At 47.9% G+C, this 14,121-nt stretch overlaps 1 protein-coding gene across 1 annotated transcript; it reads right to left on the minus strand.

Moving 5' to 3' along the window:
• Positions 1–214: 214 nt before the first annotated feature.
• Positions 215–2,190, minus strand: GSX1 (GS homeobox 1). The gene is made up of 2 exons (XM_021541879.3): positions 1,689–2,190; positions 215–1,233 (listed from the first exon to the last, which is right to left on the minus strand). Exons 1-2 carry the CDS (start codon positions 2,074–2,076, stop codon positions 878–880), a joined length of 744 nt encoding a protein of 247 aa, XP_021397554.1. The 5' UTR covers positions 2,077–2,190; the 3' UTR covers positions 215–877.
• Positions 2,191–14,121: the final 11,931 nt, after the last annotated feature.

The raw sequence follows: 14,121 nt of genomic DNA on the forward strand, positions 1-14,121 counted from the left end.
CCTTTAGCTTCGCGGGGGAGGACCGAGAGAGCCCTCGGGACAGAAGGCGGGTGTCCCATGCACCCCGTACCTTCAGCTCGACACGGAGAAAGGAAGACTCCCTGCCATCTGCGCTCGCCGGAGCGGGCGGATCCCGCGCCGAGCTGCGGCGGAGAGGGCTGGAGAGCGATGGTGCTCCAAGCGCACGCCCGCAGACGCCGAGTGGCTGCTTTCTACGCGAGGAAAATAAACCACCAACGAGCTTTTATTGTTATCATAATCATTATTATCATCGCCATCATCGTTTCTCTGCACATAAATAAATAAATAAATATCTCCCGCGGGGAGGGAGTGGGACGGAACGGTACAACCACAGTTGTGCCCCTGGCAGCGACAAAGTCAAAACAAAACAATTTTGTAAAGGAAAAAAAAAAATTAAAAATGAAAAGATAATAACCCAAACAGCCTTCAGCCCTCCCCGTCCGTCCGCCCGCTTTTAGGCATCGCCGTGTTACTGGAGGGAGCCCGGGACAGCATCCCTCCAGGCGGGCGCACCGCCCGTGCCGCGCAGCATCCGCGCACTCCGCGCCCGTCTCGGTGCGCGGGGAGGTCTGCGAGGAGATTCTCGGGCTCGGGGATGCGCCTGCGGGGAGACAAGTGGGGGAGCACTATGGGGGGACGCCTGGGGTCCTAGGGAGCAGTTTATTTACACCAGGGTGCCGGAACACCCGTCCTCATGGGCCGGGGGTCTAGAGAGGCGAGAAAGTCCTTCGTAAATTACACAAATTATACAAAACAGTATAAAATCCTTCGGCTGCATGTCAGCACCGGGGCAGGCAGGACTCCCTCCTCTGCCTTCGCCACAGTTTCTGCGGAGCCGGGGTGGGTGTGCGGGTGGTTAGGGAGTGACTGCGAGACCTCTGTCGTCCTTCCCCGAGGAGGACGGAGACATGCGCAAGTCCTCGTCGTCCTCCGAGCACTTAGTGGTGGAAAGGGACGAGCATTTGCAGCTGTGGCCGCTCCCCCCACCCCGGTGGGAGCTACTTTTGCCTTCTTTCTTGTGCTTGACCCGTCGGTTCTGGAACCAGATCTTCACCTGCTTCTCGGAGAGGTTCAGGTAGGTGGCGATCTCGATTCGCCGCAGTCGGGAGAGGTACATGTTAGAGGCGAACTCCCTCTCCAGCTCCAGGAGCTGCGTGCTGGTGAATGCGGTGCGCATTCGCTTGCTACTGGGCAGCTGGCTGGACGTGCTGTCTGCGAATGGAGAGAAGCGCACCGTCAGGACCGGCCGGACCTCCGCCGCCTGCCCCGCAACGCCGGGCACTCGTCAGTCCCCGCTGAGCCCTCCTTGCCGACTACCCTGCGGGGCCACAGCCCTTCCTCGTCCCCGCCCCGGGGGGCCTGAGACCCGGCAAGCGGCTGCCAGGCTGGAGTCCGAGCCCACAAGAGTCCCGCGGCGCCTCGTCCTCCCCGTCCGCACAGCCTGGACCGGAGGCTCGGCGGGCAGCAGGGGGGCTTCCCCAGCGCATCGTCCAGGGCACCGACAGAGAGAGGTGCCAGCACTCCCCGTCCAGCCTCCGTGCGCTGGGCAGGCACCCCCCTCCCCAGGTGTCTTCGACAGGGTGCCCCGGGATCCCCATCACATCCCCGCAGCGCCCACCGCTGTCATGCAGGCATGCACCCCCCGCTCCCCGCCCCTGCCGCCTTACCCACGGAGATGCAGTGGAACTGCCGGGGGTCGGGCAGTGGGTAGGCGCCCTGGTAGAGCGCCGGTGCGTGCCCGACGCTGACGGCGGAGACGGAGTGCTGCTGGCGGGCCAGGGGCGAGTGGCAGTACTGGGAGCCGAAGGGAGGGAAGGAAGCCTTGATGAGGGGGATAGCGGGCGGCGGCGGGTGCAGCTGGGAGGCGGTGACACAGAGCGGGCAGACGCAGAGCAGCCCGGCCTTGCGAGCGTGGCAGGCTCCGGCCGGCAGCCCGGGCAGCGGGTGCGAGGGGTGCACGGCGTAGGGGAAGAGCGGTGGCGGAGGACTGCCCTCCCCCTTCTTCTCGCCCGCCTCCCGCAGCACCAGCGAGTCCACCAGGAAGGAGCGCGGCATTGCCCCGCGCAGCCCCCGCGCAGCGCCCCGCGCAGCGCCCGCGCGGCGCCGCTGGCCAGCCCGAGTGGTGCTGAACGGCGCCCGCCGCCCGCTTTAAATAGCGCCCGCGCCATGTGATGGCGGCGCCGGGCGCTCAATGGGCTTTCTGTGGCTCTTCTCTTGGCATTCACGCCGCACGCTCCCTCATTATTTCCCTTGTTAACTAAATGAACTGCATAATGTACTCTATTCTTGTCGACCCCACCCACGCCGTAGCAGGCGGCCTCTCCCCTCCTCTCCCTTTGGCGGGGTTATTTTCTCATTCTCTTGCGATTTAATATTCTTTTCTTTCTCTTTATCGCTCTCCTTTGCTTTCAGCCCAGCTTTCAGCCCGCTCCCACTTGTTTATTTTGCCGGCTGCAGACGCGGTCCCCATCGGCGTCAGCTTCCCCTTCCAGCCCCCCGGTGCCTTTCCCACCTGTGGCACCAGGTCGGCCCCCCGATGCCGACGGCCTCTCTCTGTTCCCTCGCCTTCGGGATTTCTCGTCCCCACTGCCTCGCCCGCCGCCCTCCCCAGCCCCGCGTCTTTGTTCCCAGCCTTGTCCAGGACCTGACACTTATTGCTGTCGCCGCCGTCGGGCGAAACCCCCGGCCAAAGAGATGTGCCAGCCGATGTTCCACCGGCAAGGATATGAGCCGGGCCTCTGCGTGGGCATGGGCGCCCAGGCACAGCAAACGGGTGCGGAGAGCCACAGGCATCTCGGCTGCGCTGGTGCGGGTGCAGAAAACCCGACACGCAGATACCTCTCCGTGCCGGCGGCGCCCGCGGAGGGAGAAGAGGCGCTCGGCACGTTCCGCTTGTCCCTGGTCCCCGTGCCCAGTCCCAGCGGTAACACCTGCCATAGCACCGTGGCACCGTGGCACCGTGGCACCCACGTGCTGCGGCCCCGACCCCGGCCACCACCAAAGCGCGCTAGCCCGACCCCGCATCACCGCGCACAGGCGCGCCGGGAAGTCCCCGCGGCTGTGGGGACGACAGGGAAACGATTTATATTTCCCGAACGATGAGATTCAGCTTAAACACCGCGGCGGTGTCTGGATGTCTTAGCACAGAGACCTGCTGAGTTCACAGCGGTCCCCAAAGCGAGCGCGTGTTCCTCGGAGCTAACGCGCACCGGCGCTGCCCCGCGCAGCGGCTCCCCGCGCCGCGCTCCTTGGAGCTCGTTGCTTTAGTAGGCGAATAAGGAATGCTAACAAATAAGAAAAAAAAAAATCGTGGGGATACATATTCTGCCCCTATTTTCCCTTTTAATATACGGGCAATAAAAAGACAAACGCACCCTCCGACCCCTGTCAGAATGTGGGGAGATTGCTCCCTACAGTAACCTCCCCGCCTCGAAACCAAACGGACTTTTGAAAAGGTGGGGGGGGGGGGGGAAGGGGGAAAGGAAGAAAAATCCTTAAAAGCTGTGTACTCCGTGTCTCAGGGCTGGGCAGAGGTTGTTTTGCCTGTGGCCACATTTCTTATAGCAATCCACGGGAGTTTTGCCGAGAGGCTATTGATGCCTGAGACTAAAAATGTACTGATGTGCACAAATGAACGGCGAATATTACAGAGCGAACAAAAACGAATGTTAATAAAAACTCAGTTCTGCAATGATATAGAAAGGATTCCCAAGTGTCCTTTCCCTGAAAGTGTTAATAGAGTTTGGATTTTTCTTCTTTGTTTTTAAGGAAAAGGTATTTTAAAACATTTTCCGCCGGAGCCGTGTCCCGGGAAGGGGCATTTTTCCCCGCTGAGAAGTGGCTCGCCACCGGGGGTGGTGGATTCAGCCCTTTTCCGAGGGATTCCCGCTGCCTAGGGGCTGAACCCCGGGGCTCCGAGCCGCAGGGAGGCAAAGGGTTAACAGCTTCTGAATGCACACCAAGCCCAAAGCTACTGGGAAAGAATATCCAAAAAATAACCAGTTTTTTTTCCAGCCGCTGGACCTTATTGAATGTCATTGAAGAAAGTTTTGAATGCCAGATAAAGAGAGGCGAATTAAAGTGTGTGACAGCAGAGGATAAGCAAACACAAAGAGAACTCTGTCACACTTTGGGCAAAATCCGTGGGCTTTTTACCAAGCCTCTTCGCTATGATTGAATTAAGTAATAGGAAAACATTTTCTTTCAGTTTAGAGCCATTAGACAAAAACTTCAAAGCGAATAACACTTTTTAATGTGCAGCTCAACAATGGAATCTGTTTTGTGCTGAAATGTTTAAATGGTTTGTTGTGCAACTGTGGGCTGAAATAACCTAGACTGCAGCAAAATAGCATCCTTCAGGCCGTTTTATGAGCGCTTGAAACTAGCACAGACCTTTAATCCCAGCACTTTAAACTAGCTCCCCTCCCCGTCTTTTTGCGCCCCCCTCTTTTTTGGGTGTTTTGTTTTTTTACGAGAGGAAATTCTCCTCGTATATTTGCTATCTCGAAATGATCGCCGCTGAACGAAAAGGGTTCCGAGAGAGGGGGAAAGAGATCCACCGGCAGGGTCCGCGCTGCGGGCGGCTCGGGGGCTGCGGGGCGGCCCCCGGCCGGACCTGCCGCTGCTGCGTGGGACGGGCGGCCCCGGCCCCGGCCCCGGCCCCGGCCCCGGCCCCGGCCCCCGGGGGTCCTGTCGGGACGGGGTCGCCGGCGGCAGCGAGAAGTGCCGGCGCCTGGGCTCCGCACGGAGAGAATCGCCCAGTGGTAGCTGCTTCCCCCGCGCCCTGCCCGCCTGGTCACACCCCCCGGAGAAGGGGATGGGGAGAGGGAAGCATCAGGGTGAGCATCCGCTGGGAGACCCTTAGTGAGGGGAACGTCAGGGATCACTGTGGGGGATGCAGGAGAGAGAGGGCGACAGCGCTGGCACTGACTGAGCCGTGCCTTCCCCCCTGGGGCTGGGTGACCTGCGACACGGCTGCCGGCGAGGGGACCAGGTGTCACACTGCTGCTGCTGCTGGCGGCTGTGCCCACATCGGCTGAAAGGAGCTCCCTCTTCATTTTGAGGGACCAGCCATCATCGCCTTTTGTGATGAGGCACTCACTCTCTGCGGTGCTCGCGTTTCTGTCTGAGGGTAGGAGGTGCCACACACTATCAATCCGTAAGGCATGGAGAGGTACGTTAGTTTGGGAACTGTGGGGAGGTGAGGATGAAATCCCGCTGGAATGGGAAGGAATCGCTATTTCCAAGGAGACCACGTCCTTGGTAGCTGAGCAGGGCTGACGATTTATGAGTGACTGTAATATTCCCCAGCCTATCCCGAATAATTCTTTTTCGATGGCAAATACCAAAATATAAATCAAAGCCAATACTGAGCCACAAAGCACAGTGAAGGATTGTCCAAAGAATGTGCTTACACTGGACAAACACACCCAGGAGCAAGCTTGTGAGGTACCTGTGAATCCCTTCAATTAACTTGATCACTGAATGATTCTGAGTTTGAGTAACCTGTAATAGATTTTGGTTAACTTGGTTTACTTCTGGCTTCCAGAGATCCACAATACCAGGGATTCCAGAAACATAAGCTATGTTTGTGTTTCATTTCAGTTTTTCCAAAATAAATGCTAAACCACGGAGAGGTTATTTTTTTGTGTATGTTTTTCTTTATCTCTTGTCTGTTCAATCAACTCCTCTCAAATTTATAGTTGCGTGATTTTTGTAGCTTGTTAGCAATTGTTTTAAAAGGGGCTTTAAATAGGAGACACTATTTACAATGATAAATACTGATAGCACAAAGGGGAATGGGTTTAAACTGGAAGTGGAGAGATTCAGGTTATCTGTTAGGAAGAAATTCAGAGGGTAGTGAGACACTGGAACAGGTTGTCCAGAGAAGTTGTGGATGTCCCATCCCTGGAAGTGTTAAAGGCCAGGCTGGATGCGACCCTGAGAACCTGCTCATGGTAAGGGGGTTTGGAATTATATGGTATTTAAGGTCCCTTCAACCCTAAGTCACTCCATGTTTCTGTGACCCAGTCCTGCCACATTTTCATGTGGTTCATCCAGTTTCATCTGTTTTCCATCACAGTTTATCAAGACAATAGCTTATCTTGCCAGTAAAACCTGTGCCACAGGACCAAATCAAAGCTGCTTGTTTCTGTAACCTTTATTTTCCCTTTCCACAGCAGATACCTAGGGTAGAGATTTGCCATTTAGATCTTCTTTAGTCCCATTGGTTCCTAACAGAGTTGGTTTATAAGGGAACCTTGTACTCATCTTCTAAGAAGACTATTTTTTGCTCTGTTTCTCCTCTTTGATTTGGCCTTTCACTGAGGAGGCTGTTTCAAAAATGTAGCTGGACATAAATCATAACAAAATAATAAGACAAGTGTGAATATCCAAAAATAAACAATGTAAAATAACTTTTTGCTTTTATAGCAATTTTTCAAATTGCTGGTGACCTTGTAGGACAGAAGTACTCAAAAGACAGAGAAGTGCTTGAGAGTAATGAAGACAAGGAATTGCAAAAGAGGAATTTGATATTAGTTCTGCAGATGTTGTTAAAATACAAAATTGTTAGAAATACTATCCTTCAACCTCGGAATCCACCCTATTTCCCAGCCCTTTTTATTGCCATCTTCTCCTTTCTCCAAATTTCTCATCTTTATGTGTTTCAAGTCCTCTACAAACTGAAAGTTTTAAAGGTTGTCAGACTGCTCTTTGAGAATATCCAAGGGGAAATTCTGTCCACTTGTGTGGTAAGAAGCTGTATCATATCTGTTGTTTATATGAAGCATTTGAACAGTTTCCTGTAGCTGATATACTTATTTTAAATCACATTAATGTGGATAGCATCGTCAAACTACATTGATCTGCAGTGTGGGTGCTTGAGGTTGTGGGTACACTGGTTTCAGTGCTGGTATCTTGTCCCCTTCCCGGCAGATTTGGAGGGTCTTGCAGTGGATGTAGTTATTGCTGAATGAGGCATCTGGTTAGAGCATTTTGTAATGGAAGAGAGATGACTAAATGTCTGTTAGATTCACTGATAAAGATCTTTCTTTGACTTCCAAGTGAAGTTCTACAGGAAGCTAACAGAAAAAAGCAGGTTTTCCTATCATTTAAAAGAGAATATCAGAGAGTTGATGAAACTAGAGCCAATAAAGCCACTGAAGAACAAGTCCCAGGTGGAGTTCCCCAACACACAGAAGGCATTTCCTGGATGCTTTTGCTACACAGCCACATGCAGAAACATGTCATGAGTGTCCCCAAAGGAGGAGAATGGAAAATGGGGCAGGGTGCTCTGCTCTGGGTCAGGTGCTGGTTGGGTTGCACATGATCAGTAGCAAGGGTAGTGAGCAAAGAGGGAGGTTTGCTTACCTGCCCCAGGGTTTTCTGGCCACTGCTGGTGACATGGTGACAGAGCCTGAAAGTTGCAGAACTGTGTAGCTTGGTTCCTTCTCTGCTGCTGACAAATACATGTTCCTCAAGCGTTTATCACACACAAACACGAAATGATTATCTTAAATGCTTATTCTGCTTATGTAAAGCAGACCTAACCAAGGTATGTTAATTCTTTCAACTTGCCAATCCTGGCAGTAGACTGACAAAATGAACACTGAACTGACAAAATAATTTTCTTATCTTCATTACATTTTTGAGGACTTTAACATCCCTTTTGAACACAGCAGAGTATCCAGAACATATTAGGTTACTTGTGTTTATGTCTGCATATCTGGAGATGAGCTGATACATTATATGTATATTTATGTTTATGTTTATATATATTTATATATAGACATATCAAGTGTGTTTGATGGATGTTTACAGCCATACACAACCATACTGTGGCAATTATATGAGAAATAATTTCCTGGAAACAGAGACATTTGTTGACCTCCTTATATTCTCATGCTAATCTTCTAGTTTACAGCACATTGTTTTTTAGAGACAAAAAACCCCAATCGCTAGTTAACAAAAACAGCATCAGGGATATCTAAGCCAGTACATGACAAACATATGTGATGGCACTGCCTTTTTTTTATATATTTCAAATGCAAGTAAAGCCTGTGATTTTCTTTCTTCTGCTTGTTTGTTTTGGTAAGCATAGTGACCTAACACTTAACAAAGTTTGGATTTGTAGTTGTTACAGGCTGTCCTGGATTTGCAACAGATCTGGGAAGTTTCCAACTCAAAATGTGAATGTCACAAATCTGACTTCATGCCGTTTTGCTGTTTGATCTTCATCTTCCACATTTGGAGAGTGGTGTCAAAGAATCTCCTGTCCTATGTCCCTGTGTACCCAGTGTGTAGTGTCTCAGCTGAGATACTGCTGGGGATGTGCATGAGCAAACAGGCTCCATATTTCTCTTAAAAGAGCTTAATTTTTATCTTTAGTCCCTCCCACCATGGGCTAAGGTGGTTCCTTCCATTGTAGCCCAGCAATACTGTCCACCACATCAGCCCAAACAGAGCAGTCTTATATTTTGGGAAAATTGCCCAAATCTGGGTGCTTTGGTATGAAAAAATGGTCCCAAAATATGTGCCTTATGCCAGTGAAGTTCAATAGGAAGGAAGGCAGTATACTCCAAAATACAAGTTGAATTTCCCAGACTTCTGGAATCCCTCAGGCTTGTCAGACCCTTGAACTTCAACTCTTGAAGTTTGTGAGAAATACTTAATCATAAAAGGATAAATTCATGGCTGTATAGAAGCTGATCCCCAGTCATTTAAAATATTATTTCTCCACTATAAGAAACAAAAGAATCTTAGCCAAATTTTATTCTTTATGTATCTGTACTGTGGCTACATAAACTCTCCTCAGTGCATTACCTGCCATTGCACCTATTACAGACATACAGGGAATGCACTGTTTTAAGAGGACAGAGTCCACACAAGAGCTGGTCATTGTTGGCTTCCTTTGAAGCCAGTGGGAAGAAACAGGTATCTGCACAGAGGGATTCATTTGACTTATTGCAGAAACCCTCAAAGTTAAAAAAATACAAATATCCCACCAGAGATGCTTACCTGGTGCTATAAAGGATCCCTAAATACCTACCCCAAATGCAGTGTGAGGTGAGGGTTGTGGGTGCTCTGTCTCTGTCCTGCTCTGCCTCAGCTGTTGCCTTCTCTCATGGATGGAGGCTGTGACTCTTTGGAGCATGAACTCTGCAGAAGGCACAGAGCTGCACAGCATGAGCTGTGTGGAGCCCCTCTACTCCCACTTTTGAATCACTGAATCTGACAATGAATCATTGTTTTTCTGACACCTCTTGCAGCTTGTATAGATGAGGTCAGAGCCTTTTAACTCTACTTCTGTCCCAGAGTATGGAAACTAATTAGAACCCTGTGTGGGTTTGGTGTTCCTGTCCCGGGAGACCATTGATCTATTAGATTTTAGGCAGCCATTCCCCTTTACTCTGTATCTTCTAACTTTTCCCTCCAGGTTTTCAATTTCACTCCTTTCTTGGATGCTGTCCTTACTTTTACTTCTCTTCTTCAGAGTGTCTGTAATTTTTGCCATCACCATCTTCCCTTGTTGTCTCTCTTTTCTTCTCTTCAGCCAGATCAGTCTTTCAGTAAATGGAACAAGATTTCTAATATCTTTTCATCCAGAACTGTGAGAGGAAAGTTTTGAGTCTGAAGTCTTCTAATCATCTCCTCCAAAAGATAAAACTAGAAGTATTGGTAGAGTCTTCTCCAAATTCTTCTCGTTGCCCAGATGCAGGGCCAGGAAAAAAAACAAAACAAAACAAAAAAAAAACAAAATAAAACAAAACCAAACCAACAAAACTCCTAACAGATGAGGACACTCTGCTGTCTTGCTCACAGGCACATAAAAAAAAAGCAGTAGGTTAAGTTCTCCAGAAAGAACAGGCTAGGGGAAAAGGAATGTGGCAATCAGGAAATAGGAGATAAATTAAGAAATTTCAGTAGATGTCAGAAGACTAATTGTTTTCAGAGGTGAATAAGATTGAGATCTTATCTTCAGCACCAACTAGAAAAGCTCAGCAATTGCACAACTTGTCCATTCTTCTCAAGAGATTTTAACCAAACTTCCACTGGTTCTCTTTTGACAGGTAAGTTGTTCTACACCAAGAAAAAACAGACAGAAGCGTGCCTGCCATGATTTTCCATCTCACTTGTCCTATGGACACTCTCTGTCTTTTATTTAATCAAATCCCTTCCATCAGTATAACCAACCTCGCATCAGGGAAACTCCTTCTCCCTTCAGAAGGGAAGGTCTTTTTTTATCTCTGGTGGCCTCAAAACTACATCTTCCTTTCTGGAGCTGAGGCAGAGAAGGAAGACTCCTGCTTCCATGTAGCTGCATGCATCAGCAAGGCTTCTCTGCTTCTTCATAGAGCAATATGATTTAGATCAATGGTAAAAATGTCCCTTGGAAGGAAGGAGACCTTTAGAGGAAATTACTGTAGTGGTTGCATGTGATAGACAAAAAGAGCACGAGAGTACATGTGTGTTGTGTCTGCCTATTCAGGATCTGTTTGTAACTGAGATGCTCCTTTGAGACATGTGTTTACAATCTAAGTTTGATGCCAAAAATACTGTGCAGACATAACAAAAAATCCTATGTAAAACCTGCCTAGAAGTAAGCTGAACATCCAATAAAGGGTGCTACTACAGAGTCAAAATCATGATGAGTGTTCTCCACTCTCCAAAAACCAAAAAAATAACAACAATTCCAGTAAAGCCTTTAAAAAATGATTATCCAAACCACAAGCACACACAAAGATGCAAGCCTGAGTCTGAAAATCACCACTGTGGCCTCCATGAAGCCTACCAGCATGCAGAATTTGATATGGCTGTTCATTAGCTCAGGCTATTTGTCAGGGATCAAAACATCTCTGTAATGCTCTTCTGAGACCAGCTCACTCTGCAGACACCTGGTCACTCCAGTGTGAATCATCACAGGTCCTGTCACATCTTTGTCACAGCTTAGAAACTCTGTTTGAGGGTTAAAATGCACTTTCTTGCATGTTTGGATCATATTTCACCTGGTTATATGGGCTTGTTCAACCCAGGCAATGCAGTACAAGTCCAACACTCCTTGTATGTGATCCTTTGGTGGCCCCTTCAGTTATGCTTGGAAGTGAGAAATGGGGAAAGTCATCTCTGCTGCAGCTCCCATGAGTTGGGGGGAAGGCAGCCAAGATGTGGAAGTGCACAAGGGGAAGAGCTTCAACAAATATTATTTTTACTGTTTAAAATTTTCTGACAAACATGAGGGGATAATAAAGAATGAAATAATAATATATAAAAGGTTATGATAAAAATGAGGGAATAATCAAGAGAAATTTTCCCTTAGTTGTGGGAATATATCCCCAGCAGAGTCTCACAGAATAGCTCAGGAGAGAGAGGCACATATTTCATTAGAATTAAAAACTGACAAAAGACAACAACAACAAAAAACTAGCCCTTTAATTTGATGTCTTTTTAAAATGTTGCCATTTATGATACATATCCCATTTGCTTTTTATTTCTCAGATCAACATACCATACCTGCTCTGTCACTCTTCCCTGTGTTGTTTCACATCCTCTCCTGGGCATGGTGGATGGCTCCTGGTCTTCAGCCATCTCTCAGCATCCTAACAGGACCAGTGCTGTGGGCACTAACAAGAAAAACACTACTACATCTATGCTTCCTTGCCTCAAATTAAAGTTTTTTTCTTAAGGATTATCACATCTCCAGGTTCCTGGTCAGATAAGTTATGAAGTCAGTGGAAGAACTGCCATTTCTTCCCATGGCTTTTGAATACCTATCACCTTGCAATACTTTCCAGGGGTTTCTTGTTGTCCTCTCTTCTAGGAAACTTGTTTTGTGCTGTTCTTCACACCAGCTGAGTAAAAACGTTCAGCAGTCTCTGATCCTCCTTCCACTTCATGGTACATGTTCACATACCTCTATTTCCCTTTCTGACACCAGGGAGCACAGTGCAGACACCCTCTTCACATCCCACAAGTGCCAACAGCAGCAGCAGCAGATGCTGAGCTGTGCTCAAACTTCAGGGGCCTTCCAGAGTAGATACATCCAGCATGATTAAATCCAAAGTAGGAGCTAATGTCAGGCAACACATCTTGCTTATTTTTGTGTTTATATTAGTGTTTTTATAGGGAACAATATTTCAATTATATTGCAACAACCCCCTGGCTGTCTCCTCATATCCAAGCATATCATACTCCGAGCATATCACGCTTGCTCAACTGAATGGTTTAAGTACATGTGAGTAGGGTGCCTTCTGGAAAAGAACAAAAAGGGAAGCTTTGCCCAAGAGGGACATGAAGTGGGTACAACCCATAAATGTGGCCATGAGGACCTGAACCAGCTACTGGCCTCTCAAGCAGCAGCAAAGCAGAGGCACAATGGATACATTGGCTCCAAATCATGTTCAGAAGATGGCCCCTTATCTGAAAATGAACTTAGAAGAATGTGTTGCAGATACTTCAGGTTACACACCTGCCTCTACTATGCTGCACTGCTGTTGGGGTGGGTGCAGCCCCAGGAGACAAATGTCACCCATCCATGGGGACAAGCACATTCTCTCCAAAGCCATGCCTTCAATTCATCATGCTGAGCCTGTGACTTTTTTTATAAATTACTGAGTAGATGGAAGACTGAGCTGCAATGGAAAAACAATACATCTAAAACCTAAATTGTGTTTATTCTACTCCTAATCACTGCCTATGTTTTGACCACTTTGCTGAAAAGATAACAGGGATCTGGGTCTCTAAACCCATCTTTCTCTGCTAGGACATCACTGACAGCTGTGAATGAGACTTGCACAATGATCATATTAATCCCAGAACAGAGGAAGCTGCAATCAGTGTATGGCCTGGCCCCATCTATCTGCAGAGTTTTGTGTATCTCCTGGTAGGTTACTGTTATGAAGATGCATGTCCAAAAAAGAGTGTGAAGCAGAGTACCTGTAGCTCACTGCTACATGCTTTGGCTTCTCCAGGAGGACAATTGGCCTCCACAATGCAGCATTTCTGCCAGCACAGGGGGCTAAGCCCCAAAGAGAGAATAATAAGATCCCTGTGTCATATTTGTTAACTCCTCATGCATTAGAGAACTGTGTATCCAGAAGCGGGAAAGCCCTAAAGAATAAAGCTGTTAGAGCCCAGAAACAACCACAGTCTCATTTTCACCTTATGCAGTACAATACAGCCACGTTACTACACAGACCTGATGATGAAAATAATTTTATTTTTAACATTTGGTAGCACTAGGAGTAGGACAAGACTCTAAATTTACAGGTTTTACATCAGCTGGTATTTTACTGGCTTTTTTATTAGTATCATTATAATAGAATAAACTTGTGGCAGATAAGGACATAAGTGCAATGCAAATGATTAATATGATTAATAAAAGGATAGTTGTCTTTCTATGGCAGAAGATGAGAACCAGACACAAACATATTCTTGAACTTCTTTTCTGCATATGTCTCAAAGGTCCCTTTGTCCACTTTCTAGATTGCATATAGAAATGCCTTTCTCAAGCGGTTACTATTCATGGTTTCACAATGAACATGGAGGTCACTATTGGAATCAAAAAAATTAAAACCTCCAAATTTTTCTTTTGCCATTAACTTCTAATATGGGACAAAAAAAGTCTTTATTTCCTTCAATAATAGATAAGGGTCAAAGGCTACACATTAAAATCCCCTCCATTAGGCACAGTCAATTGAATTTTGAAGTTGGGTTTTTATTCTGGAGTCTTGGTTGGGAGCTAAATATAAGAAGAAGTCACATTTCCTGGAAATAAAAAAAACAGTCCGAGGACAAAGGGACCTGCTGATGAGTGTTCACACAACTCCAGGCTCTGGCAGCACTGCAGACCAGGTTCTGACTCTCAGCTCTGAGGAGGCAGTGATGGATGATGGCCCAGTGTGAAGGCTGAGCAGTGATAAATGAGGCAGCCATGCTGAGCACTCTCAGGGTAGCATGGTAGTTTTACAACACATCATAAAACAACACTGGCTGCTGCTTTGATGGACAAAACTCGTGGAGACTGGAGAGGAAATATCAGCTGTCTGTGACAAGCTGGGAAGGTCTGGCTGGCAACTGAATGAAAACAAGAGCACCTTTGAT

Source organism: Lonchura striata, chromosome 1 (genome assembly GCF_050655825.1).
Source record: "Lonchura striata isolate lonStrDom1 chromosome 1, ASM5065582v1, whole genome shotgun sequence".
Classification (NCBI taxonomy): domain Eukaryota; kingdom Metazoa; phylum Chordata; class Aves; order Passeriformes; family Estrildidae; genus Lonchura; species Lonchura striata.

Coding starts and splice junctions, on each gene's coding strand:
- GSX1 (XM_021541879.3), bottom strand. CDS start 2,076: ATGCCGCGCTCCTTCCTGGTGGACTCGCTGGTGCTGCGGGAGGCGGGC. Junction 1,234..1,688: donor GTTCCACTGCATCTCCGTGG/GTAAGGCGGCAG, acceptor CTCCATTCGCAG/ACAGCACGTCCAGCCAGCTG.